This window comes from Entelurus aequoreus, linkage group LG01, assembly GCF_033978785.1.
Source record: "Entelurus aequoreus isolate RoL-2023_Sb linkage group LG01, RoL_Eaeq_v1.1, whole genome shotgun sequence".
In the NCBI taxonomy this organism is placed as follows: Eukaryota; Metazoa; Chordata; class Actinopteri; order Syngnathiformes; family Syngnathidae; genus Entelurus; species Entelurus aequoreus.
Genome location: NC_084731.1, coordinates 60,296,924 through 60,324,146, shown reverse-complemented (window position 1 = coordinate 60,324,146; position 27,223 = coordinate 60,296,924). Strand labels below are relative to the sequence as shown.

General features: G+C 40.5%; 1 protein-coding gene across 7 annotated transcripts in view; it reads left to right on the top strand.

Annotated features, from left to right (window-relative positions):
- The window catches only part of LOC133655347 (innate immunity activator protein-like), a 95,870-nt gene that overhangs the window by 51,516 nt on the left and 17,131 nt on the right, over positions 1 to 27,223 (top strand). For 6 of the 7 annotated variants that reach the window (XM_062055449.1, XM_062055458.1, XM_062055414.1 and 3 more), the window contains 5 exons: positions 4,735 to 4,863; positions 4,925 to 5,156; positions 10,992 to 11,045; positions 11,119 to 11,383; positions 24,740 to 24,892. In XM_062055449.1, the coding sequence (XP_061911433.1) occupies positions 4,735 to 4,863; positions 4,925 to 5,156; positions 10,992 to 11,045; positions 11,119 to 11,383; positions 24,740 to 24,892 (833 nt within the window). The remainder of the gene's footprint in view (positions 1 to 4,734; positions 4,864 to 4,924; positions 5,157 to 10,991; positions 11,046 to 11,118; positions 11,384 to 24,739; positions 24,893 to 27,223) is intronic. The other variant, XM_062055465.1, reaches the window with a different exon arrangement.

Sequence of the window (27,223 nt, the reverse complement as noted above, 5' to 3'; positions counted from 1 at the left end):
GTTTGGCTGGGGGTGCGACTTATACTCAGGAATGTGTGAAATTATTAACACATTACCGTAAAATATCAAATAATATTATTTAGCTCATTCACGTAAGGGACTAGACGTAAAAGATTTCATCGGATTTAGCGATTAGGAGTGACAGATTGTTTGGTATACGTATAGCAAGTTCTATATGTTATAGTTATTTGAATGACTCTTACCATAATATGTTACGTTAACATACCAGACACGTTCTCAGTTGGTTATTTATGCGTCATATAAAGTACATTTATTCAGCCTGTTGTTCACTATTCTTTATTTATTTTGAATTGCCTTTCAAATGTCTATTCTAGGTGTTGGATTTTATCAAATACATTGCCCAAAAAAATGCGACTTATACTCCAGTGCGACTTATATATGTTTTTTTTCTTTCTTTATTATGCATTTTCGGCCGGTGCGACTTATACTCCGGAGGACTTATACTCCGAAAAATACAGTACATACATACAGTACATGTATACACACATACACTTATATATACATACATACATACATTTATATATGTATTTATTTATTTGTTTACAGACAGACATAATTTTGTATTACATTATTGTTTCCTGTGTTAATAGCAGAGTCCGTTCTGCAACAAGGTCATCCCTAGAAGCGCACAGTTTATACACAGGGACCCACAGTTAAAATATACATCATCATACAGTATAATATACAGAATACAGTACAATACAGTTCCTTTCAAAATCTACCCACCAAGTACTCATTTACCAGTCCATACCAACAGGTTGACATTTATAAAGAAGGAATCTTAAAATCCACCAAATCAGTCTCGATATCCTATTATTCAAATGTGATGAAGCAATATTGCAATAGTTTATATGTGGTGCAAATAGAGTCCCATACAGAATTAGGAGAGTGTTAAGACGAAGAAAGTCCCTCAATTTTGAGAGTATACCGAAATATTTAGATCATTTATTCATGAAATATTAAATATGTATAAATCCATCTAAGTATATAGCTAGGAATTTAGTGCGCTCAACTCTCTCAATTGCTGTACCATTTATTTTGATCAGTATCTTATAAACATTTTTAGAAAGCACTTGTTGGAAGGACTTGGGTCAGTGAAGAAAAGGTGTGGCTCCGGAATTCTTCAGGTAGACGAGATGATCAGGATTGGCTGATTTTCGTGAAAATGTAAATGGTAGACCATTGCCGCTTAATAATGGCGATCGCGAAAGCCGATCCCCTCTGGCTGATACTTTATTTCAGGGGTGCCCATTAGATCGATCGCAAGCTACCGGTCGATCGGGAAGGGTTTAAAAGGAAAAGTAGACCTAAAAAAATACTGATCATCAATCCTCAATAGCTGTGGTCCCCAACCTTTGTCAACACTTGAAAATTTGTCCCACGGACCGGGGGGGGGGGGGGTTGTTTTTGTTTTTTTTGTCATAAAAAAATACAATCATGTGTGCTTACGGACTGTATCCCTACAGACTGTATTGATCTATATTGATATATAATGTAGGAACCAGAAATATTAATAACAGAAAGAAACAACCCTTTTGTGCGAATGAGTGTAAATGGAGGAGGGAGGTTTTTTGGGTTGGTGCACTAATTGTAAGTGTATCTTGTGTTTTTTATGGTGATTTAATAAAAAAAAAAATATATATTTTTTATTATATATATTTTTTTTAATTTCTTGTGCGGCCCAGTACCAATCGATCCACGGACCGGTACCGGGCCGCGGCCTGGTGGTTGGGGACCACTGCTCAATGGGACGTCACTTTCCTCACTTGATTGACATTGTGAGATAACGCTGAAGGTGGCTCAGTGTGAAGAAGAATAAAAACGACCAACATTAAGGCGAGAAGCACTTTTTATTTCAACACTCTCTCTCCGTACCGGCCCTCAAAACTGTAAGGACCCACCGCACAGTTCCTGTCTTCACAATAAAAGTGCCGCACCATCCTGCCCGCACTAATAAAATAAAAGTCTAGCGCATGCAAGCTAGCAAGCTACGGAGTTAACTCCAATGTATTTTTTGTAACGGGTATAAAAATGAGTATAAAAAGCTGTAAACTCGAAAATGTGGAAGTTATTGGCAACAACTGTGAATCCTGTCTGATTCCAATCAATGCAAGTCATCAGAATCAGGTCAAAAGTAGCAGGATTTGGATACTGTCGCTTAGCGGGAATTGGTAGCATTTGGGTTGAGACGTGAGAGGTAGCATCCAAGTAGAGGTGGAGGTAGTCAAGACCGGTTGTTGTGAAACTGGACACATCATCTGATCGTTGCTTCAGGTTAAAAAATCCCAGAAGTGATCCTTCTTCCCCGTTGACACCCGGGCTGGGCACTCGTGTCAGGACCTGCCCAGGTGACGGAGTTGGAGGCGCCGCACCTTCTCCTTCCCCGCAGTCATCGTGATCAATAATAAGTACACGTACATATACGTACGCGCTTATACGCCAGCTGCATCTTAAATAGTGCATTTTAGCAGTGATGACATCATGAAGTGTGTTGCTGAATTTTTTCATGGAGGTTTGCTGCAGGTCCACTAGAAGACTGTGAAGAATGTGCTAGAATTGTGCAATGGACTCCATAAAGGTCTATGTCTCAACATGTGAGGACAACTTCATGCTTTTCAAGCTCTCACGCATGACTGACTTTTGTCTATGCCAGCTGATAGAGATACTTGTTATCCCACTTTGGGGCCACGGACTGACAAATGAAAGACATTTTGCCAGTTTTTACCTTCAAAACCACTACAATATATACTTTTGTTTTAAATAATGACAAAATGCCATGTCGGTATAAATTTTGTGTGAATGCTGAAGAGCCAAAACCAAACTGAAATGCAAATGGTTAGCACACTGGCTACAAACCTCGTTTCCATATGAGTTGGGAAATTGTGTTAGATGTAAATATAAACGGAATACAATGATTTGCAAATCCTTTTCAACCCATATTCAATTGAATGCACTACAAAGACAAGATATTTGATGTTCAAACTCATAAACTTTATTATTTTTTTGCAAATAATAATTAACTTAGAATTTCATGGCTGCAACACGTGCCAAAGTAGTTGGGATAGGGCATGTTCACCACTGTGTTACATGGCCTTTCCTTTTAACAACACTCAGTAAACGTTTGGGAACTGAGGAGACACATTTTTTAAGCTTCTTAGGTGGAATTCTTTCCCATTCTTGCTTGATGTACAGCTTAAGTTGTTCAACAGTCCGGGGGTCTCTGTTGTGGTATTTTAGGCTTCATAATGCGCCACACATTTTCAATGGGAGACAGGTCTGGACTACAGGCAGGCCAGTCTAGTACCCGCACTCTTTTACTATGAAGCCACGTTGATGTAACACGTGGCTTGCCATTGTCTTGCTGAAATAAGCAGGGGCGTCCATGGTAACGTTGCTTGGATGGCAACATATGTTGCTCCAAAACCTGTATGTACCTTTCAGCATTAATGGCGCCTTCACAGATGCGTAAGTTACCCATGTCTTGGGCACTAATACACCCGCATACCATCACAGATGCTGGCTTTTCAACTTTGCGCCTATAACAATCCGGATGGTTCTTTTCCTCTTTGGTCCGGAGGACACGACGTCCACAGTTTCCAAAAACAATTTGAAATGTGGACTCGTCAGACCACAGAACACTTTTCCACTTTGTATCAGTCCATCTTAGATGAGCTCGGGCCCAGCGAAGCCGACGGCATTTCTGGGTGTTGTTGATAAACGGTTTTCGCCTTGCATTGGAGAGTTTTAACTTGCACTTACAGATGTAGCAACCAACTGTAGTTACTGACAGTGGGTTTCTGAAGTGTTCCTGAGCCCATGTGGTGATATCCTTTACACACTGATGTCGCTTGTTGATGCAGTACAGCCTGAGGGATGGAAGGTCACAGGCTTAGCTGCTTACGTGCAGTGATTTCTCCAGATTCTCTGAACCCTTTGATGATATTACGGACCGTAGATGGTGAAATCCCTAAATTCCTTGCAATAGCTGGTTGAGAAAGGTTTTTCTTTAACTGTTCAACAATTTGCTCACGCATTTGTTGACAAAGTGGTGACCCTCACCCCATCCTTGTTTGTGAATGACTGAGCATTTCATGGAATCTACTTTTATACCCAATCATGGCACCCACCTGTTCCCAATTTGCCTGTTCACCTGTGGGATGTTCCAAATAAGTGTTTGATGAGCATTCCTCAACTTTATCAGTATTTATTGCCACCTTTCCCAACTTCTTTGTCACGTGTTGCTGGCATCAAATTCTAAAGTTAATGATTATTTCCAAAAAAAATAAAAATGTTTATCAGTTTGAACATCAAATATGTTGTCTTTGTAGCATATTCAACTGAATATGGGTTGAAAATGATTTGCAAATCATTGTATTCCGTTTATATTTACATCTAACACAATTTCCCAACTCATATGGAAACGGGGTTTGTATATCACACACATATTTATATATGTATTGTGTATATATGTATATATATATATTTATATATATATATATATATATATATATATATATATATATATATATATATATATATATATATATATATATATATATATATATATATATATATATATATATATATATATATATATATATATATGTGTGTGTGTGTAGCGCTTAAGATTGTGTTTACAGTAGAAATGTGTATTTTATTCATTGCAGGAAAAAGAACTTTGAAATGTGACCAGATGTGATGTGTGTTGTTCAGGAGCTGACGGGCCGGCTGTCAGGAGATTATCCTCTGCTGCCGGGAGAGAAACTTCCGCAGATCCGCAAACGCATCGGAGCTGCTTTCCTGCTGGACCAGCACAGCATCCCCGGGGGAGGCCAGATTAAAGTAGGTTCGGTGACGCTCTGCTTCTGGACGGGCTGCAAACCTTCTCCCCTTCCATCTGCAGGAGTCCGCCCTGAACCAGGTGGATGCCGAGTTGGCTCTCCAGTTCAAGATCTACGAGGCGGCGCGTCAGCTGTGCCAGGACCGGCACCTGGCCAAGGCAGTGAGGAAGAGTCGCCTGAAGCAGTGCAGGTGTGAGGAGAAGAAGCTGCGACATCTGCAGGAGACCGCCTTCCAACTGCGGCTGGAGCACGGCCGCTCATCACCGCTTCCTGCTTTCAGCCTCCCACTGCAAGGTGAGAACCTGGATCGTCTAACACTAGAACGCTGCTCCTTAGAACATCCTTCATAGGCTGCCTGAGTGGTCCACAACAGGGATGGTTCATTTTTAGTTCGACAAGCTAGCAGCTAATTATTTGTCTCCATACGCAGTGTGGAGCTGCTCCAAAAAATTTTGAATAATCACTTCCATTAAGGCAAATAAACTGCATTTCTGTGTATCTTAAAGGAGAACTGCACTGAAGTGATTAGATCTAAACGTTTGTTTACACAAACTCAGTTATTGTTGTTTTCCTTCATGTTTACAAACTTAGAGCAGCAGGGAAGTGCTCTGGACGGCCAGACTATAAAAGAAACCAAACAAAATGCTGGAACACCGCAAAAAACACTTATTCGGAAATGTGGAGCAGACGGCGTCCACAAAGTAAGAGCGCTGCATGAAAATGATCGTCTATCGTAGTGTTTTTCAACCTTTTCTGAGCCTAGGCACATTTTTTTCATTGAAAAAATCCAGAGGCACACCACCAGCAGAAAACAATGAAACTCAGCAGCTGATATTGACAGTAAAAAGTCGTTCTCGCAATTGTTGGATATGAATTCAAACCATAACCAAGCATGCATCACTATAGCTCTTGTCTCAAAGTAGGTGTCCTGTCACATGACGCTGCGACTTATTTTAAGTTTGTTGGTGTTTTTCTGTGTGTAGTGTTGTAGTTCTTGTCTTGCGCTCCTATTTGGGTGTTGATTGTCATGTACGGATGTACTTTGTCGGCGCCGTCTGCTCCACACGCTGTAAGTCTTTGCTGTCGTCCAGCATTCTGTTTTTGTTTACTTCTCAGCCAGTTCAGTTTTAGTTTGGTTTTGCTTAAGCCTTTTGTTCATTTTTGGTTTAAGCATTAGATACCTTTTTACCTGCACGCCGCCTCCCGCTGTCATCTGCATATTGTGATCACGACAAACCATGTTCCCAACATCTACAAAGCAATTAGCTACCTGCTGCCACCTACTGATATGGAAGAGTATTACACGGTTAAACTGCCGTGCTCTTGACAGCACAGACAATAATTACTGGTTTGCAAAAAATATTTTTAACCCAATTAGGTGAAGTTACATAATTTCCCACGGCACACTGAACAATATCTCACGGTACACTAGTGTGCCGCGGCACAGTGGTTGAAAAACACTGCTCTATCGTCACCCGAGAACAGAGAATAATGTCCCGACTAGGGTTGTACGGAATACCGGTACAATATAGTACCACGATACTAATGAATCACATTCGGTACTATACCGCCTCTAAAAAGTACCCGCCGTCGTCACGTCATGACATTGTTGGTTTTATGAGCAGAGGAGCATGTTCGGCAGCGCACACACAGAGTACTTACAAGCAGACACAGTGTGTAGACAGAAACGGGAGAATGTACGCATTTTGGCTTAAAAAGTAAAGATAAAGGTGAAGTTTTAACACTGAAACACCCTCAGGAAGAGGTGCTTTAAGACATGGCTAGCTAGCTAGCGGCTAACATCCATCCCGCAGTCGGCAGTGTTTTAGCTACTTCTAAATCACTAATCCTGGCCTCCATGGGGATAAATAAAGTACGTTTCTTACAAGTTGCATTATCACTGGAGGACAAGGAATAGCTAAACATGCTTCACTACACACCGCAGGAGGATACAATAGCTCACCGGTGTCACCATGTAAACAAATGCCATGGGTGGATCTACACCTGACATCCACTGTAATGATACCAAATACAGGAGCATATCTAGTCGATACTACTAACAGAAGTGTAGATAGAACATGTTTAAACAGAAAATAAGCAAATATTAACAGTAAATGAACAAGTAGATTAATAATACATTTTTACAGTTTGTCCCTCATAATGTTGACAAAATAATAGGTAGATAAATGACACAATATGTTACTGCATACGTCAGCAGACTAATTAGGAGTCTTTGTTTGTTTACTCACTACTAAAAGACATGTTGTTTAGTATGTTCACTATTTTATTTAAGGACTAAATTGCAATAAACATAATGTTTAATGTAACCTAAGATTTTTTTTGTTAAAATAAAGCCAATAATGCCATTTTTTGTGGTCCCCTTTATTTAGAAAATTATCAAAAAGTACAGAAAAGTATCGAAATACATTTTGGTACCAAAATATTGGTATCAAGACAACACTAGTCCCAAACCAATAGTGGCGCAAGCTCAACTTAAATAGTGCTAATCGCAAACAGAAAACAGCTGAGGGGGGGAAGTGCTCGAAGGCAGCTGTAAAGTGCTTACGAATAAACACCAACACAAAAGGAAGTGCCACCAAAATAAGAGCGTAGGACAGGACCTAACACTAAACACAGGAGAAACGCAACATAACTCACGGATGAAACTCCATCCATACATCCATTTTCTACCGCTTGTCCCTTTTTTTGGGGTCGCGGGGGGTCTCAAAAAATCGTAAATATTATGTAAAAGTCCATTTATGTCAGCAATTCAACTCCAAACGTGGAACTAATATGTGATATAAATTTCTTACATGCAAAGGGAGATATTTGTCAAGCCTTTATTTCTTATTATTTTGATGATCAAACTCAAATACAGAGTGGGCCAAAATTTAAAACTGAACAAAGCCGCGGGCCAAGGTTGAACAAATTAACCTTTTAATAGGGACCCAAACAAGTTTTGCATTAAATATTGAACAAGCAAGGCTTATATAACTTTATAGTGACATGCAAAATCGAGTTTCAAATAATAATAATAATAATTAAAAAATATTAATGGCTTATCAAATACAATTTAAATAAACATTGAATGCCTCTTTTCTATTTGCAGCCTTCTGAGGTAAATATCAACATTAACTTTTTCCACAGGTTAATACATTTGAAAATAAAATAATGAATAAACCAACCATTCAGGACTTTAAACTGCTCAGTTTGCAACACACTGATCTAATCTGATGTGCCCAAGCCAGATACCTGCCATCTTTTCTTGGATGCTAGTTCATTAATGTCGGGGCTCAGGCTTTGAGCTGAGGCAACCTTCATTATCCAACGAAGGTGTTCATCAGTCATTATATCTCGTATTCCACAGTCCTGAGGGCGTGCCTTACAGGCACTGCTTTTAACGTCCTCTACGAGCTGACGTCACGTCCGCTTTTCATCCATTCTAACAACGTGCCGGCCCAGTCACAAGATATGAGCGGCTCCTATACGCACACACACACGTAAATGCAAAGCATACAAAGCACGGATTTCATATTTCATTCATTCACAACTCCTCCAACACGAACATTATTGTTTTTTCACTTTTGGCTTCTCATTAAATAACTTTTTTAAATAGATTCAATCTTGCACATGGAAAGTTTAAGTGTGGGCTTTAGTTGATATAACACTCCCGTCAGGGGGTGCATTCTACGCCGGGGGTGCATTATCCTGCACAACACCTGGACTGTTGTGCCTACAATATACACCCCCGCTACCTCCAAACCCCGCCGCTCCCCCGCCCCACACACACACACACACACACCTTGTAGCGTCCCGGAAGAGTTATTGCTGCAAAGGGTTCTGGGTATTTTTTCTGTTGTGTTTATGTTGTGTTACTGTGCGGATGTTCTCCCAAAATGTGTTTGTCATTCTTGTTTGGTGTGGATTCACAGTAAGGCGTATATTTCTAAGAATGTTAAAGTTTTTTTATACTGGCACCCTCAGTGTAACCTGTATCGCTGAAGATCAAGTATACCTTGCATTCACTTATGTGTGCGTGCCAAAGCCGCACATATTATGTAACTGGGCCAGCACTTGTTGGACTGGACGAAAAGGGGACGTTACAATTCTCGGGAAGGGCACTGAAATTTGGGAGTCTTCCGGGAGGTTTGGCAAGTATGAGATTTAGAGGTGTACCATGGCACTGCCGCTGTATATAATCAGCAGGCCAGCTCTAGTGTTAATTTGATAATCCCTCACGGGCCAAGTGAAATTACACGGCAGGCCAAATTTGGCCCGCGGGCCAGAGTTTGACACCCATGCTATAAGTCATGATCTTTAAAATTATATCAAAAGAGAGCTTGACATATCAAAAGTTTAGATGCTTTGTCACATATTAGTTTAATCTTGTAAATTAAATTGCTAAAATAAACGAACCTTTGCGGCACATTCTTACTTTGTGAGTTCCACCTGTACATTCACAACATTGCGGACACAATGGATCATTAAATGTGCTTTACAATCAAAACTGGCCCATTTTCTATGGCTCCCAAAAGCAATAAATATTCAACCTGCACAATAGTTATTTCACTCCTCCACCAGGCAGTGGATTTTACTGTGAAAATCTGCCAGCTCAGTCACCATGAATTGACCGTCAAATCATCAGTGGTGCCATTTTTCCATTTGCAGTAAAGCAGTGTCAAAACGGGGAACGGAGAGTAGCAGATCAGTCACTAGAAATTTAACGTAAAAATAACAGCGGTACCGTTTTTTCACTTAACGGTAATGCACTGTAAGAAAAAAAAATGGACATAAATTTTACAGTAAAATACTTGTGGCTCAGTTCCCAGAATTTTAACGTAAAAATATTTGTATAGTTTTTTCATTGACACTGATTTGGAGTAAAAACCACCGTCAGTTTTACTGTAAATTCTACAAATGTTTTGACATGTTTTGACAGGCTAACTTCTGTTGACCCTGACAATCTCTACTGCATAATATTTACACCACATGAGGTCGTCGTCGTCTACGTTCTTCTCTGCTGGTGCATGCATGTATCAGGCATGTTATTTTTTCCGTCTGTAGTCGGAAATCCGTCTTTTTTTTCTCTGTAAAAATATTTTCCATTTTTCTTCGTTAAAATGTTGATCCGTCTTTGTCATACCTGCCAACAACTACGGTTTTCCCGTAATGAGTACGGTTTTTGCTAACAGTAGCATGCTTACAGTTAGCATTAGTGAAATACCAAAATTTATGAAACTGCAACTGAGGTGTATACCTGCTAAATTAAGTAAAAAAAGCTAGTAGGCTAATGTTGGCATGTTAAGTGTAACATGTGTCAAATACCAAAATATATTACTCTGGTGTGTGTACCTGAAAAATTTGAAAATACAATATCAGTATAAATTTCATGTGAGTGCTGAAAAGCTAAAGCCGAACTGAAATGCTAACAGTTAGCACGCTGTCCAGATAGCGTAAAGTAACAAAAAATATGAACATAATGAGCTAAAAAATTAATATAAAATAAAGTTAGCATGTTAACAGTACTGTTTTAACATGCTAACAATTGCACGCTTACAGTTAGCATTAGTGAAATACCAAAATATATGAAACTGAAACTGAGGTGCATACCTGCTAAATTAAGTTTAAAAAAAAAAAAAAAAGCTAGTAGGCTAGTGTTGGGCTGATGAAATGCTAAGTGTAAGTGTCAAGTAGCAAAATTTAATACAATATCGGTATAAATTTCATGTGAATGCTGAAAAGCTAAAGCCGAACTGAAATGCTAACAGTTAGCACGCTGGCCAGATAGCGTCAAGTAATGACCATAGCTCCTGGCGCTAACTTAAAGTTAAAGTACCCATGATTGTCACACACACACTAGGTGTGGCAAAATGATTCTCTGCATTTGACCCATCACCCTTGATCACCCCCTGGGAGGTGAGGGGAGCAGCAGCGGTGGCCGCGCCCGGGAATAATTTTTGGTGATTTAACCCCCATTTACAACCCTTGATGCTGAGCGCCAAGCAGGGAGGTAACGGGTCCCATTTTTATAGTCTTTGGTATGACTCGGCCGGTGTTTGAACTCACGACCTACCGATCTCAGGGCGGACACTCTAACCACTCCAGCGTTCATGTGCTTTGCTTGCTCAGATCTTGGAGCTTCTGACGACAGCTCCTTGTCTGACTCGCTGGTCCAGGATGAAGGTAAGACTCCCAGGTTGCCAGCAAGAGTATTTGAAGAGGTTCTCGCTCTAAAGTGTGTCATATGTTCTTCTAGAAGTAGCCAGCAAGTCTTCAGGACTTCTATATCACAGAGAGATGGAACCACCAACGCCAGTCTGCATGTCCTCAGAGTCCCACACGGACTCCCCCTCCCAGTCACCCAGCGTGGGCGCGGCACCTGACCCCGGCCTGGACGCGGCTGTGAGTTTGACCTCCAGCCCCGCCGCCTACGACCCGCCTCCCATTCAGCACTCGCCTTGGTCTGAGTCGAGCCTGGACCAGCCGTACCAGAAGAAGTCACGTTCTTCCTGCAAGGCCAGGTAATGGAGTCCATCATGACGCAACTACGTTGGAGTCGTTAGCTTCTTAAATGAAGAAGAACCCAGCTTGGTCCAGCATGTCTTAGGAACTATAATGTAGGAACTAGGACCACAGTCTTACTTCTCTCTTATATTTCAAGATGTTTACAGCTCAGAGCAGAAGACGACAAATGTCTCTCTGGGTCATTTGAAGTCTCTTATGGCCCTCTTTTTCCTTCAGGGAGGAATGCTATAAGTGATGTGCAGTACTGCCATCTGCTGGTGAACAGGTGCTAGTAGTTGTCAAATAACTAAACAGAGTTTTGGAGGAAATGGCTCTTAAAAATATCACTTTCATCATCTTGTGGAATACAATCGGACCATGCTGGTGTCTGCAGTGATCAATCAATCAATGTTTATTTATATAGCCCTAAATCACAAGTGTCTCAAAGGGCTGCACAAGCCACAACGACATCCTCGGTACAGAGCCCACATAAGGGCAAGGAAAAACTCACCCCAGTGGGACGTTGATGTGAATGACTATGAGAAACCTTGGAGAGGACTGCATATGTGGATAACCCCGCCCTCTAGGGGAGACCGAAATCAATGGATGTCGAGTGGGTCTGACATAGTATTGTGAAAGTCCAGTCCATAGTGGATCTAACACTATAATTGATAATTGACTATAATTGATAGCTGTGGTCTTACACAAATAAGGTAACTCCGCACGTTACCTTAACATAGTCCGAGGTCACATTGTTATGGGAGACGCACTGCATCCTGTCAGTAAGATAAGAGTTAAACCAAGACAAGGCTAAGTCTGACATACCAAAACATGTTTTGATACGCTCTAATAAAATTTTATGATCGACGGTATCGGAAGCAGCGCTAAGATCAAGAAGCAGCAACATGGATGACGCATCAGAATCCATCGTTAGCAATAAATAATTAGTCATTTTTGCGAGGGCTGTCTCCGTAGAGCGATTTGCCCTGAAACCGGATTGAGAAGGTTCACAGAGATTGTTAGACACTAAGTGTTCATTTAGCCGCTGTGCAACAATTTTTTCGAGGATTTTCAAAATAAAGGGAAGGTGGACACCGGTCGGTAGTTTACCATGAGGTCAGGATCGAGGTTAGGTCTTTTGAGCAGAGGATGAATAACCGCTTTTTTGAATGCTAGGGGAACAGTACCAGAGGAAAGTGATAAGTTTATAATATTTAGCACTGATGGACCTAATAATATAAAAAGCTCCTTGATAAGTTTCCCAGGAAGTGAGTCAAGTAAACATGTTGTTTGTTTTATCCCACTTACACGCCGTAATAATTCCTTTAATGTTATTTCATCAAAAAGAGAGACTATTTTGGAGGACAGTATCCGTCGTATATACAGTCTTATTTGTGTTAATAGAACCCAGTTGTAGCTGAGATGCATTGTCTTTAATCTCCTTTCTAATGAGTTAAATTTTCTTATTAAAGAAATTCATAAAGTCATCTGCCGAGTGGGTGGAGCTACTGGGAGGAGTCCCTTGTTGGGTTAGCGACGCTACTGTACTAAACAAAAATTTAGGATCGTTTTTGTTGAGGCAGATGAGATTTGAGTAATATTTAGCTTTAGCTAAGGTAAGCATGCATTTATAAGTTATTAATAACAATTGGCAAAATGGCGGCGCATTGAAATGCAGCAGCTTGAAGACGCTCTTGGGAGTGTAGAGCGATTTGGCAAAAAACACCCGTCATTTCTGTCAATTTCATGGCTGGCTCAAAGCGTGAACACTCTATGATCACATACGACCGACAGACAATTTTGGATGTGGATAGATCGGGTCGTTATAGACTGAAAGATGCATGTACGGTGGACCTCCTCGCTAGCATGGGAATACTTCGCGGGCTACATCGAGCGGCCTTTGTAGCAGCGGAGTCAAGTACTAGCGGGGACCGTCAATGGAGGAGACGTAAGCGGTGTGAGCGGAAGCAGAAGCGGGGATGCCGAGCGGGGCTAACAACGAAGGGAAAAGCTAATCCCCAAAGAAGCGTGGAGTGTCCGGCTAGATAATTCCTGCACACATAGCAATTCTCTTAGAATAAAACACAACTCACATAATGTTTTTTCTTTTGTGACCGTGTCAGAGGCAGACATACATTGTACTGAGGTGGCTAACTATGATGCGTTCAGTTTATCGCAGCATCAAGCAAACAATCTGAAAATTCCCGTCGTATCAATTCCTAGATATGGTCGAAACTATTTAAAGTGCACTACGCATAATAAACGCAACATTATTAATATTGCTACTTCGGATAATTTCAACAAACAATCCTCAAAACAGCCCACTACCTATAATATGGGCTTTTTAAGCATAAGATCATTATCTTCCAAAACGTTATTAGTTAATGAGGTCATTAGAGACAACAAACTTGACGTCGTTGGTCTCGCCGAGACCTGGCTCAAACCAGACGATTTTTTTGCGCTAAATGAGGCATCTCCTCCTAACTATATGAATGCACATGTTGCCCGTCCTCTTAAAAGGGGAGGGGGTGTCGCACTAATATACAATGAAAACTATAATTTTACACCTAACCTAAATAATAAATATAACTCGTTTGAGGTGCTCACTATGAGGTTTGTCACACCGCTACCTCTCGACCTGGCTGTTATCTACCGCCCCCCTGGGCCCTATTCGGACTTCATCAGTGAATTCTCAGAGTTTGTTGCTGATCTAGTGACGCACGCCGACAATATAATCATAATGGGGGACTTTAATATCCATATGAATACCCCATCGGACCCTCCATGCGTGGCGCTCCAGACTATAATTGATAGCTGTGGTCTTACACAAATAATAAATGAACCCACGCATCGCAACGGTAATACGATAGATCTAGTGCTTGTCAGGGGTGTCACCACCTCTAAAGTTACGATACTCCCGTACACTAAAGTAATGTCCGATCATTACCTTATAAAATTCGAAGTTCTGACTCATTGTCAACAAACTAATGATAATAATAATAACTACTATAGCAGCCGCAACATTAATGCTGCCACAACGACGACTCTTACTGACCTACTGCCTTCGGTAATGGCACCATTCCAAATTATGTGGGCTCTATTGATAACCTCACTAACAACTTTAACGACGCCCTGCGCGACACCATTGATAGTGTAGCACCGCTAAAGCTAAAAAGGGCCCCTAAAAGGCGTACCCCATGGTTTACAGAAGAAACTAAAGCCCAGAAATTATCATGTAGAAAGCTGGAACGCAAATGGCGTGCGACTAAACTTGAGGTTTTCCATCAAGCATGGAGTGATAGTTTAATAACTTATAAACGCATGCTTACCTCAGCTAAAGCTAAATATTACTCAAATCTCATCCACCTCAACAAAAATGAACCTACATTTTTGTTTAGTACAGTAGCATCGCTAACCCAACAAGGGACTCCTCCCAGTAGCTCCACCCACTCAGCAGATGACTTCATGAATTTCTTTAATAAGAAAATTGAAGTCATTAGAAAAGAGATTAAAGACAATGCATCTAAGCTACAACTGTGTTCTATTAACACAAATACGACTGTATATACGACGGACACTGCCCTCCAAAATAGTTTCTCTCTCTTTGATGAAATAACATTGGAGGAATTGTTAAAATGTGTAAATGGGACAAAACAAACAACATGTTTACTTGACCCAATTTCTGGGAAACTTATCAAGGAGCTTTTTGTATTATTAGGTCCATCAGTGTTAAATATTATAAACTTATCACTTTCCTCTGGCACTGTTCCCCTAGCATTCAAAAAAGCGGTTATTCATCCTCTACTCAAAAGACCTAACCTCGATCCTGATCTCTTGGTAAACTACCGGCCGGTGTCCCACCTTCCGTTTATCTCGAAAATCCTCAAAAAAATGGTCGCACAGCAGCTAAATGAACACTTAGCGTCTAACAATCTCTGTGAACCTTTTCAATCCGGTTTCAAGGCAAATCACTCTACGGAGACAGCCCTCGCAAAAATGACTAATGATCTATTGCTAACGATGGATTCTGATGCGTCATCTATGTTGCTGCTTCTTGATCTTAGCGCCGCTTTCGATACTGTTGATCATAATATTTTATTAGAGCGTATCAAAACGCGTATTGGGATGTCAGACTTAGCCTTGTCTTGGTTTAACTCTTATCTTACTGACAGGAAGCTGTGTGTCTCCCATAACAATGTGACCTCGGACTATGTTAAGGTAACGTGCGGAGTTCCCCAGGGTTCGGTTCTTGGCCCTGCACTCTTTAGTATTTACATGCTGCCGCTAGGTGACATCATACGCAAATACGGTGTTAGCTTTCATTGTTATGCTGATGACACTCCACTCTACATGCCCCTAAAGCTGACCAACACGCCGGATTGTAGTCAGCTGGAGGCGTGTCTTAATGAAATTAAACAATGGATGTCCGCTAACTTTTTGCAACTCAACGCTAAGAAAACGGAAATGCTGATTATCGGTCCTGCTCAACACCGACATCTATTTAATAATACCACCTTAACATTTGACAACCAAACAATTAAACAAGGCGACTCGGTAAAGAATCTGGGTATTATCTTCGACCCAACTCTCTCGTTTGAGTCACACATTAAGAGTGTTACTAAAACGGCCTTCTTTCATCTCCGTAATATCGCTAAAATTCGTTCCATTTTGTCCACAAGCGATGCTGAGATCATTATCCATGCGTTCGTTACGTCTCGTCTCGATTACTGTAACGTTTTATTTTCGGGCCTCCCTATGTCTAGCATTAAAAGATTACAGTTGGTACAAAATGCGGCTGCTAGACTTTTGACAAAAACAAGAAAGTTTGATCATATTACGCCTATACTGGCTCACTTGCACTGGCTTCCTGTGCACCTAAGATGCGACTTTAAGGTTTTACTACTTACGTATAAAATACTACACGGTCAAGCTCCTGCCTATCTTGCCGATTGTATTGTACCATATGTCCGGGCAAGAAATCTGCGTTCAAAGAACTCCGGCTTATTAGTGATTCCCAGAGCCCAAAAAAAGTCTGCGGGCTATAGAGCGTTTTCTATTCGGGCTCCAATACTATGGAATGCCCTCCCGGTAAAAGTTAGAGATGCTACCTCAGTAGAAGCATTTAAGTCTCATCTTAAAACTCATTTGTATACTCTAGCCTTTAAATAGACTCCCTTTTTAGACCAGTTGATCTGTCGTTTCTTTTCTTTTCTACTCTGCTCCGGACCGCTAGCCTGTGCATCGGATGGGGACATCTCTACGCTGCTGACCCGTCTCCGCTCGGGATGGTTCCTGCTGGCCCCACTATGGACTGGACTTTCGCTGATGTGTTGGACTTTCACAATATTATGTCAGACCCACTCGACATCCATTGCTTTCGGTCTACCCTAGAGGGGGGGGGGGGGTTACCCACATATGCGGTCCTCTCCAAGGTTTCTCATAGTCATTCACATTGACGTCCCACTGGGGTGAGTTTTCCTTGCCCGTATGTGGGCTCTGTACCGAAGATGTCGTTGTGGCTTGTACAGCCCTTTGAGACACTTGTGATTTAGGGCTGTATAAATAAACATTGATTGATTGATTAAACTATCACTCCATGCTTGATGGAAAACCTCAAGTTTAGTCGCGCGCCAATTGCGTTCCAGCTTTCTACATGATCATTTATGAGCTCTAGTTTCTTCTGTAAACCATGGAGTACGCCTTTTAGTGGCCCTTTTTTGCTTTAGCGGTGCTATACTATCAATAGTTTCGCGCAGGGCGTCGTCAAAGTTGTTAGTGAGGTTATCAATAGAGCCGACATAGTTTGGGAATGGTGCCATTACCGAAGGCAGTAGGTCAGCAAGAGTCATCGTTGTGGCAGCATTAATGTTGCGGCTGCTATAGCAGTTATTATCGTTATTAGCTTGTTGACAATGAGTCAGAACTTCGAATTTTATAAGGTAATGATCGGACATTACTTTAGTATACGGGAGTATCATAACTTTGGAGGTGGTGACACCCCTGACAAGCACTAGATCTATCGTATTTTGCGATGTGTTGATTCATTTATTAGTTGTGTAAGACCACAGCTATCAATTATAGTCTGGAGCGCCACGCACTGAGGGTCCGATGGGGTATTCATATGGATATTAAAGTCCCCCATTATGATTATATTGTCGGCATGCGTCACTAGATCAGCAACGAACTCTGAGAATTCACTGATAAAGTCCGAATAGGGCCCTGGGGGGCGGTAGATAACAGCCAGGTCGAGAGGCAGCGGTGTGACAGACCTCATAGTAAGAACCTCAAACGATTTATATTTGTTATTTAGGTTAGGGGTAAGGTTAAAGTTTTCATTGTATATTAGTGCGACCCCCCCCCCCCCCCACCCCCGCAACCCTTTTAAGGGGACGGCCAATATGTGCATTCGTATAGTTAGGAGGAGAGGCCTCCTTTAGAGCAAAAAAATAGTCTGGTTTGAGCCAGGTTTCGCTAAGACCAATGACGTTAAGATTGTTGTCTCTAATGACTTCATTAACTAAACGTTTTGGGAGACAATGATCTTATGTTTAAAAAGCCCGTATTGTAGGTATTGGGCTGTTTTGACGAGTTTTTGTTGAAATTATCCGTAATAGCAATATTAATAATATTGCGCTTATTATGCGTAGTGCACTTTAAATAGTTTCGACCATATCTAGGAATTGATATGACGGGAATTTTCAGATTGTTTGCTTGGTGCTGCGATAAACTGAACGCATAATACTTTGCCACCTCAGTAGAATGCATGTCTACCTCTGACACAGTCACAATAGAAAAAACATTATGTGAGTTGTGTATTATTCTACGAGAATTGCTATGTGTGCAGGGATTATCCAGCCTGGCGCTGGCTAGTTCTAGCTTAACTGACTCCTCACCCGGACTAGCAGACTCTGTAATTGCCTGTGACCGGGCTTGCTCTAGTGTAGTTAGTCAAGTCACTTTGTAACATGTTTGATTTGTTTGAGAATCTTTCTGTGATGCAATCCGGTTTCTTCTCTACTATATTAGTAGTGTTTGAGAGCAGAACTAAACGTAAAGAAAGGACAATTAGTTTGTGTTCTTTTGTGGTTGCTATGCCTAAATACAACTAGAAGACCTGCTTGTGCAAATAAACTAACGTCATGTTAAGTCCTAGTAATTAATATTGTGATTGTTGCTCCAATCCACCCTATGTTCATTCTCCATTTTCATAACAAACTAAAAGTTTAGTAGTTGTTGTGCAGATAAGACAAGTGATTTATTGGACACGGATGACCATATTATAGCGTCTTTGGTAATATTTGTTACCATCAAGAAAATATCCTTCATAGTATTAATAAAGTAGATGAATACGCCCAAATCTGCACTTATGCAGGAAAATAAAGAGTAAGTATGCTAATGGGGCTCTAGACCCGGGGTGTCCAAACTTTTTTACTTGGGGGCCGATTTGGGCTAAAATAATTTGACTGGGGGCCAAAAGCCGACTGTATGTAATTTAATTTATAAATAGACTATACATATATATATACTGTGTGTATGTATATATATATATATATGTATATATATGTATGTATATATATATATATATATATATATATATATATATATATATATATATATATATATATATATATATATATATATATATATATATATATATATATATATATATATATATATATATATGTATGTATATATATATATATATATATGTATATATATATATATATATATATATATATGTATATATATGTATAAATAAAACACATATATGTGTACATATTTGTGTGTGTATATATGTATGTATATACATGTTTGTATGTATATATATATATAGGTATGTATGTATGTGTGTATATACTGTATATATACATATATATATATATATATATATATATATATAAATGTATGTATATATATCAATGTATGTGTATATATATATATGTATGTATGTATGTGTGTATATACTGTATATATACATATATATATATATATATATAAATGTATGTATATACATCAATGTATGTGTATATATATGTGTATGTATATATATGTATAAATATATATATATGTGTGTATATATATGTATGTGTATGTATATATGTATGTATGTGTATGCATATATATATGTGTATGTATATATGTATGTATATATATATCAGTTAATATAACCATCCATCCATTTTCTACCACTTGTTTTTTTCGGGGTTGCGGGATATATTACTATAATGGATACATAATTAATATAATGGATATATAATTGGGTATCAAGAGTATGTAAAAGTTGGACTTCTACCTTGTTTACTTCTGTGACGACCTCTTTAAAGTTTTGTAATCACTCGGAAACATCAAGCAGCTAAGATGTGCCAAACATGGATAAGTGTAAGGGGAGGGTTTTTTTGCATTTTTCCCATCATGCATTGTAGTGGATTTAAATTGGTGTAATTTTGAAAAAGAAATGGTACTTTAAAGTTGTTGTTCATAGTATCCACAAAGTTCAGTGACCAGGTTAAGTCATGTGTGTGTTGACTTTATTTTATTTATTTATTTTGTACCATGAGTGGGAAATGTTCTTTGGATTGGGTCATATAAGTTAATGGTGTGCTACACAGTTGTAAAATGTACCTTTCTGTTCACGTATGTACAGTTTTAATGTTGTCCACAATATAGAGGTGAATTAGCGTCAGTCAAATCAGTTGTCATTTGGAAACCTCTGCCCTAGAAACCTGGAAGTGCTCCTAGGTCAGGTGATTGAAAGCCAGCTACTATATATATACAAACCCCGTTTCCATATGAGTTGGGAAATTGTGTTAGATGTAAATATAAACGGAATACAATGATTTGCAAATCATTTTCAACCCATATTCAGTTGAATATGCTACAAAGACAACATATTTAATGTTCAAACTGATAAAAAAAAATGTTTTTGCAAATAATCATTAACTTTAGAATTTGATGCCAGCAACACGTGACAAAGAAGTTGGGAAAGGTGGCAATAAATACTGATAAAGTTGAGGAATGCTCATCAAACACTTATTTGGAACATCCCACAGGTGAACAGGCACATTGGGAACAGGTGGGTGCCATGATTGGGTATAAAAGTAGATTCCATGAAATGCTCATTCACAAACAAGGATGGGGTGAGGGTCACCACTTTGTCAACAAATGCGTGAGCAAATTGTTGAACAGTTTAAGAAAAACCTTTCTCAACCAGCTATTGCAAGGAATTTAGGGATTTCACCATCTACGGTCCGTAATATCATCAAAGGGTTCAGAGAATCTGGAGAAATCACTGCACGTAAGTAGCTAAGCCCGTGACTTTCGATCCCTCAGGCTGTACTGCATCAACAAGCGACATCAGTGTGTAAAGGATATCACCACATGGGCTCAGGAACACTTCAGAAACCCACTGTCAGTAACTACAGTTGTTCGCTACATCTGTAAGTGCAAGTTAAAACTCTCCTATGCAAGGCGAAAACCGTTTATCAACAACACCCAGAAACACCGTCGGCTTCGCTGGGCCTGAGCTCATCTAAGATGGACTGATACAAAGTGGAAAAGTGTTCTGTGGTCTGACGAGTCCACATTTCAAATTGTTTTTGGAAACTGTGGACGTCGTGTCCTCCGGACCAAAGAGGAAAAGAACCATCCGGAATGTTATAGGCGCAAAGTTGAAAAGCCAGCATCTGTGATGGTATTAGTGCCCAAGACATGGGTATCTTACACATCTGTGAAGGCGCCAATAATGCTGAAAGGTACATACAGGTTTTGGAGCAACATATATTGCCATCCAAGCAACGTTACCATGGACGCCCCTGCTTAATTCAGCAAGACAATGCCAAGCCACGTGTTACATCAACGTGGCTTCATAGTAAAAGAGTGCGGGTACTAGACTGGCCTGCCTGTAGTCCAGACCTGTCTCCCATTGAAAATGTGTGGCGCATTATGAAGCCTAAAATACCACAACGGAGACCCCCGGACTGTTGAACAACTTAAGCTGTACATCAAGCAAGAATGGGAAAGAATTCCACCTGAGAAGCTTAAAAAATGTGTCTCCTCAGTTCCCAAACGTTTACTGAGTGTTGTTAAAAGGAAAGGCCATGTAACACAGTGGTGAACATGCCCTTTCCCAACTACTTTGGCATGTGTTGCAGCCATGAAATTCTAAGTTAATTATTATTTGCAAAACAAAAATAAAGTTTATGAGTTTGAACATCAAATATCTTGTCTTTGTAGTGCATTCAATTGAATATGGGTTGAAAAGGACTTGCAAATCATTGTATTCCGTTTATATTTACATCTAAACACAATTTCCCAACTCATATGGAAACGGGGTTTGTATATATTTGTGTATATATATATATATATATATATATATATATATATATATATATATATATATATATATATATATATATATATATATATATATATATATATATGTGTGTGTGTGTATATGTAGGTGTCATTTACATATATGTAAATGTAATTTACATAAACTCCAATAAAGACTGACTAAATGGTTTTATGTTGGCCAAAAATGAAAGCAGTACTGTTAAACCATTCATTATTTTATTCTGATATAATCTGAGAATTAACTCTGATTAATCACAATTCAACAATTATTGGTGTTTAGTCTTTATTAATGTTGTGCTGCAGGTGGGTTGATTGCGTAAAAAAATGAATCAGATGACTATTGATTGATTATTTTGTATTAAAGCATGAATAATTCATGCTGTGCAGAGTTTTAGATCAGTGAACTGACACATTGTTTAACACTCTTCTACATTCTCAGAAGTATATTTTGTGGTCTGCCTTTTTTAGGGGTTTAACCTACTTTGGAGCATTTTAAAAGCATGATAAGCCAGAGTTGAGCACATAATGCTTTTAACCTAACAAAGCTTTCCTTTATCCTCACATTATTTTATAACATGATTTATGCCTAAATATACAGTTCATACGCTTAGTATTCACAGCGTTTCACTTTTTACACATTTTGTGTTGTTACACTGAGTCCTAAATGGAATACATTCATTTTGTCCTCAAAATTCCACACACAATACCCCATAAATACAAAGTAATTTTTTAATGTATGCAAATTTATTAAAACTAACAAAAAAAATTACATGTACATAAATGGTAAATGGGTTGTACTTGTATAGCGCTTTTCTACCTTTCTAAGGAACTCAAAGCGCTTTGACACTATTTCCACATTCACCCATTCACACACACACATTCACACACTGATGGCGGGAGCTGCCATGCACGGCGCTAACCAGGACCCATCAGGAGCAAGGGTGAAGTGTCTTGCTCAAGGACACAACGGACATGACTAGGATGGTAGAAGGTGGGGATTGAACCAGTAACCCTCAGATTGCTGGCACAGCCACTCTCCCAACTTCGCCACACGTATTCAGAGCCTTTGTTCAATACTTAGTTGATGCACCTTTGGCAGCAATTCCAGCCTCAAGTCTTTTTGAACATGATGCCACAAGCTTGACACACCTATCTTTGGACACTTTCAACCATTCCTCTTTGCAGCACCTCTCAAGCTCCATCAGGTTGGATGGGAAGGTTTTCATCCAGGATGTCTCTGTGCATTGCTGCATTCATCTTTTCCTCTATCCTGACTAGTCTCCCAGTTGCTGCCGCTGAAAAGCATCCCCACAGCATGATGCTGCCACCACCATGCTTCACTGTAGGGATGGTATTGGCCTGGTGATGAGCGGTGCCTGGTTTCCTCCAAACATTCATGCCAAAGACTTCATTCTTTGTCTCATCAGACCAGAGATTTTAGTTTCCCATGGTCTGAGAGTCTTTCAGGTGCATTTTGGCAAACTTTTACTAAGAAATGGCTTCCATCTGGCCGCTCTACCATACAGGCCTGATTAGTGGATTGTCCTTCTGGAAGGTTCTCCTCTCTCCACAGAGGAATGCTGTAGATCTGATGGAGTGACCATGGTCTTGGTCACCTCCCTGACTAGACTAAGATGAATGCAGCAATGTACAGAGACATCCTGGATGAAAACCAACTGGGAGACTAGTCAGGATAGAGAGAAAGATTAATGCAACAATGTACAGAGACATCCTGGATGAAAACCAACTGGGAGACTAGTCGGGATAGAGGGAAAGATGAATGCAGCAATGTACAGAGACATCCTGGATGAAAACCAACTGGGAGACTAGTCAGAATAGAGGGAAAGATGAATGCATCAATGTACAGAGACATCCTGGATGAAAACCAACTGGGAGACTAGTCGGGATAGAGGGAAATATAAATGCAGAAATGTACAGAGACATCCTGGATGAAAACCAACTGGGAGACTAGTCAGGATAGAGAGAAAGATGAATGCAGCAATGTACGGAGACATCCTGGATGAAAACCAACTGGGAGACTAGTCAGGATAGAGAGAAAGATGAATGCAGCAATGTACAGAGACATCCATCCATCCATTTTCTACCGCGTGTCCCTTTCGCGGTCGCGGGGGGTGCTGGAGCCTATCTCAGCTGCATTAGGGCGGTAGGCGGGGTGCACCCTGGACAAGTCGCCACCTCATCACAGGCATCCTGGATGAAAACCAACTAGGAGACTAGTCTGGGTAGAGAGAAAGATAAATGCAGCAATGTACAGAGAAATCCTGGAGGAAAACCAACTGGGAGACTAGTCAGGATAGAGGGAAAGATGAATGCAGCAATGTACAGAAACATCCTGGATGAAAACCAACTGGGGGACTAGTCGGGATAGAGGGAAAGATGAATGCAGCAATGTACAGAGACATCCTGGATGAAAACCAACTGGGAGACTAGTCGGGATAGAGGGAAAGATGAATGCAGCAATGTACAGAGACATCCTGGATGAAAACCAACTGGGAGACTAGTCGGGATAGAGGGAAAGATGAAAGCAGGAATGTACAGAGACATCCGGGATGAAAACCTTCCCATCCAACCTGATGGAGCTTGAAAGGTGCTGCAAAGAGGAATGGTTAAAAGTTCCCAAAGATAGGTGTGCCAAGTTTGTGGCATCATGTTCAAAAAGACTTAAGCTGCTGCCAAAGGTGCATCAACTAAGTATTGAGCAAATGCTGTCAATACTTATGTACATGCCTTTCTTTTAGCCTTAATACATTTGCATAAATAAATAAAACGTTTACATTATCATTACGGTGTATTGTGTGTAGAATTTTGAGGACAAAATGAATGTATTCTATTTTGAAATAAGGCTGTAGGATAACAACTTGTGGAAAAAGTGGAGCGCTGTGAATACTTTCCGGGAGTCCTACATGTAGTTGTGAACTGTGCTTTGAAGTGTTTTTACTTTGCAGTAAATCACTTACTGGCGAATCAAATATGATGTGAAATATTTCTGTTTTCTGCAGTCCCACCAAGGCGGAGTTGCTCCCACCACTGGAGGCCGACCTGGCACATTCAAGTCTGCCCCAGCAGCTGTCCCGTCTGAAAGTCAGCCGCACGCAGTCCGGCGGCACGCCCTCCACGCCACAGCTGCGTGTCCACCGCCAGCTCTCCCTCAGGTACCTCCACTCAAGTCCCGGTGTAGGAAAATTACGATGATGTGGTTTTTCCGACTATAGTCGGAAATCCGTCTTTTTTATCTCTTTAAAAATATAAACGAATATTTTCCGTTTTTCCCGACCTACAATATGTGTTATCTTGATCCGTCTCTTTGCCATACCTGCCAACAACTACGGTTTTCCCCTAATGAGTACGGTTTTTGATAATTCAGTGGTTAAAAACAACGGTTTTCCATTAAAAATTATTAACTTAAAAAGCTTAACTACATTTCCCAGTAGCTTCGCTACTTTTTAAACAAGTAGCAAATTCCCTAGCTTAGCTATTTTTAGACCCGTGTAGCAGCTAGCTAAGCTACATGCTACAAAAGAAAAGAAAGAGAGAAATGGACTAGTGCAGCGGTCGGCAACCCAAAATGTTGAAAGAGCTATATTGGACCGAAAATAAAAAACAAAAATCTGTCTGGAGCCGCAAAAAATTAAGTCTTATATAAGTGTTATAATGAATCAGAATAGTTTTATTGCCATTGTTTGAGAACGGGTTCACAAACTAGGAATTTTTCTTGGTGCAATCGTGCAACATAAAACATATATAACACATATTTGGTAATAAAAAGAGCTGTAACTGAGCTATCAGATCTTGTTATAGACTTAGAAGGAATTCAAGGAATTCAAGGAGCTACTGTTGGGAGTTATTGTTCATGTGCCTGATGGCCGAAGGGAAAAAACTGTTCAGGTGGCGGGAGGTGTGGGTCTGGATGGAGCGTAGTCTCCTGCCTGAGGGGAGAGGGGAGAATAGTGTTTGTCCAGGGTGAGAAGAGTCAGCTGTGATCCGACCGACACGCCTCCTGGTCCTGGAGGAGAACAAGTCCTGGAGGGATGGGAGCTTGCAGCCAATCACCTTCTCAGCAGCATGTACGATGCGCTGCAGTCCATGCTTATCCTGGACTGTGGCGCAGGGGAACCACACGGTGATGGAGGAGGTCAGGATGGACTCGAGGATGGCTGAGTAAGCTGCACCAGCATCTCGGTCGGCACCTTAAGTTTCCTCAGCTGCCGCAGGAAGTACATCTTCTGCTGGGCCTTCTTGATGAGGGAGCTGATGGTCGGCTCCCACTTGAGGTCTTGGGTGATGGTGGTGCCCAAGAAACGGAAGGAGTCCACAATGGGGACGGGGGTGGGAGAGTCAATCAGGGTGAGGGGGGATGGTGGGGCTGTGACTTTCCTGAAGTCCATGATCATCTCCACTGTTTTCTGGGCGTTCAGCTCCAGGTTGTTGAGGCTGCACCAGGACGCCAGCCGGTCCACCTCTCTCCTGTAGGGGGACTCATCGCCATCCGAGATGAGCCCGATGAGGGTGGTGTCATCCGCAAACTTGAGCAGTTTTACGGACTGGTGACTGCAGGTGCAGCAGTTTGTATACAGGGAGAAGAGCCAGGGGGAGAGTACACAGCCCTGAGGAGTACCACTGTTCGTGGTTCGACTGTCCGAGACAATCTTCCCCAGCCGCACGTGCTGTCTTCGGTCTGTCAGGAAGTCATTGATCCAACTGCAGAGGGAGTCGGGCACGCTGAGCTGGTAGAGCTTGTCTCGTAGCAGTCCAGGGAGGATGGTGTTGAAGGCAGAGCTGAAGTCCACAAACAGGATCCTAGCGTAGGTTCCTGGGGAGTCCAGATGCTCTAGGATGAAGTGGAGGGCCAGGTTCACTGCATCATCCACAGACCTGTTGGCTCTATAGGCGAACTGCAGTGGGTCCAGGAGGGGGGCGGTGATGTCCTTGAGGTGGGACAGGACCAAGCGCTCAAAGGACTTCATGACCACAGACGTCAGCCTACTATAAAAATGATTTTAAAAGTCTTATATAAGTGTTATAATGAAGACAACACATTATGTAAGTGTCTATACTAGTTATATTAGCCTACTATCAAAATGACTTAAAAAGTCTTATATAAGTGTTATAATAAGGACAACACATTATGTAAGCGTCTATATTAGCTATATTAGACTACTATCAAAATGACTAAAAGTCTTACATAAGTGTTATAATAAAGACAACACATGATGTGTCTATATTAGCCTACTATAAAAATGACTTTAAAAGTCTTATATAAGTGTTATAATGAAGACAACACATTATGTAAGTGTCTATACTAGTTATATTAGCCTACTATCAAAATTACTTAAAAAGTCTTATATAAGTGTTATAATAAAGACAACACATTATGTAATTGTCTATATTAGCTATATTAGACTACTATCAAAATGACTTTAAAAGTCTTATATAAGTGTTATAATGAAGACAACACATGATGTAAGTGGCTATATTAGCCTACT